Here is a 1,743-nt window from a genome sequence, read left to right as displayed (position 1 = left end):
TCTCTCTCTCTCTCTCTCTCTCTCTCTCTCTCTCTCTCTCTCTCTCTCTCTCTCTCTCTCTCTCTCTCCCTCTCTCTCCCTCCCCGCAGCAACATTCAGGCTCTAGTGCTCTGACACTGCAGCAGCCACGTTCTGCTTTGAAATGTTTCTTTAGTTTGTTATTGCTACGAGCTCTCTTGCTAAAGCGAGAGTTCACGCCTCCCGACACTAAGAAAACAGGAGGGGGAGGAGTCAGCTGAGCTCCTGTGCAGCGGAGCACAGAGAGGGAGTGAGACGAATTAAACAACAAGCAGGAAAATGAAACTTATCGTCCTCATTTTTTTTACCGACCTCAAAAAAATTTATCATGCAATTAATTGATTTATTGACTATCGTGACAGGCCTAGTTAAACCTCTGTTGTAGCGACCAGTAATAAATAGTTCACCATAAAATGTTCCACAGAGTACGTCCAGCCTAATCTAGGTCAATGACTCGGCTTTCAATGTGTTTTTTGGTGGATTCAGCCCGGTGCTTTGTTGACATTGAGTGCATACCCGCATATCAGAATTGCAAATCACCAGATGAGGGAAATGTACTGCAGTGAGCTCTTTAAAACTAATATTATTCAGGATAACCTTTTTATATGTCCTGTTTTGCAATGAGTGCTTTTTTAATATCAGATGTATTTACTCAGCCTGACATCAGGAATATAACAGAGACGAGTCTTGTGGAGTGTTTTGAAGACTGGGTGATGAGTAGTTCAGTCAGTCTGCACCGCCTGCGAGGACACATTGCATTTAGTCACAAAAACACAACTTGAAGCTGTTTTAGAGATTTCCTCAGAATTGAAAACAATGTCATGAAACAAAATAAGCATGAGCCCAGACGGTTGTGTAATGTGTGTACAGCAGGGCAGTAATGACAGGCGTGTTGTGTCTATGTATAGTTCTGACTTAAACTAGGTTTGACTGATGTGGAGGACAGAGAAGTGCTGGAGAGGCAAATAAACAAAAAGGGAATGATGTGAGCTCGTGAAGGCTGAATGCCAGAGGGCTGGACTTCTGGTGGYCAAAGAAAAAGGATGTTACTAGGAAACACATAAAACCACAAACACACAACAGTCAGCCACTCAAATATAGCAAAGCCTTAAACCATGTAAACACTCTGGTGCTTACTGAAGCCATATAAACACTGTAGGTAAGAGCGGAGCACAGGCTGCGTTCAGTTTTGTGATTTCTAAAATATGTATTTTTTAAAAACAAAAGACATTTCATTCATGAAACTGTCCGTCTCCCATAGGTGGATGGCATCTTGAAAGCAGTCCTCCGTGATGAGATCATAGCGTGGCACAAGAAAACACAAGAGGACACGTCCATCCCGTTGTCCCCGGCCGGACAGCCAGAGAACATGGACTCCCAGCAGTTGGTCTCGCTGGTCCAGAAGGCTGTCACGGCCATCATGACCCGTCTCCATAACCTGGCTCAGTTCGAGGGCGGGGAGAGTAAGGTCAACACCCTGGTGGCTGCAGCAAACAGCCTGGACAATCTGTGTCGCATGGATCCTGCCTGGCACCCCTGGCTGTAAGCTGGTGGGGGGGAGAGGGGGGACCTTCAAAGGAAGGGCGAACATGTCATCTGATGAACACAGACAAGTTTTTTTTTCATGGATTCTCTCCTGAATGTAACTTCTTTTTATCTGAAATTAAATGAAAAGCTGAAAGACTGGAGGACCTTTCAACATAAGTTGACTTTATAGTTTGTACC

At 44.7% G+C, this 1,743-nt stretch overlaps 1 protein-coding gene across 4 annotated transcripts in view; it reads left to right on the top strand.

Moving 5' to 3' along the window:
• The window catches only part of trrap (transformation/transcription domain-associated protein), a 123,590-nt gene extending 121,847 nt beyond the window's left edge, over window positions 1–1,743 (top strand). For all 4 annotated transcript variants that reach the window (XM_014019295.1, XM_014019294.1, XM_014019293.1 and 1 more), the window contains one exon: window positions 1,280–1,743. In XM_014019295.1, coding sequence (XP_013874749.1) covers window positions 1,280–1,564 — 285 coding nt within the window. In that variant the 3' untranslated portion in view covers window positions 1,565–1,743. The remainder of the gene's footprint in view (window positions 1–1,279) is intronic.

This window comes from Austrofundulus limnaeus, unplaced genomic scaffold (genome assembly GCF_001266775.1).
Source record: "Austrofundulus limnaeus strain Quisiro unplaced genomic scaffold, Austrofundulus_limnaeus-1.0 Scaffold215, whole genome shotgun sequence".
NCBI lineage: Eukaryota > Metazoa > Chordata > Actinopteri > Cyprinodontiformes > Rivulidae > Austrofundulus > Austrofundulus limnaeus.
The sequence above is the reverse complement of the archived record's forward strand: the minus strand, read 5'-3'. Positions and strand labels throughout refer to the sequence as shown.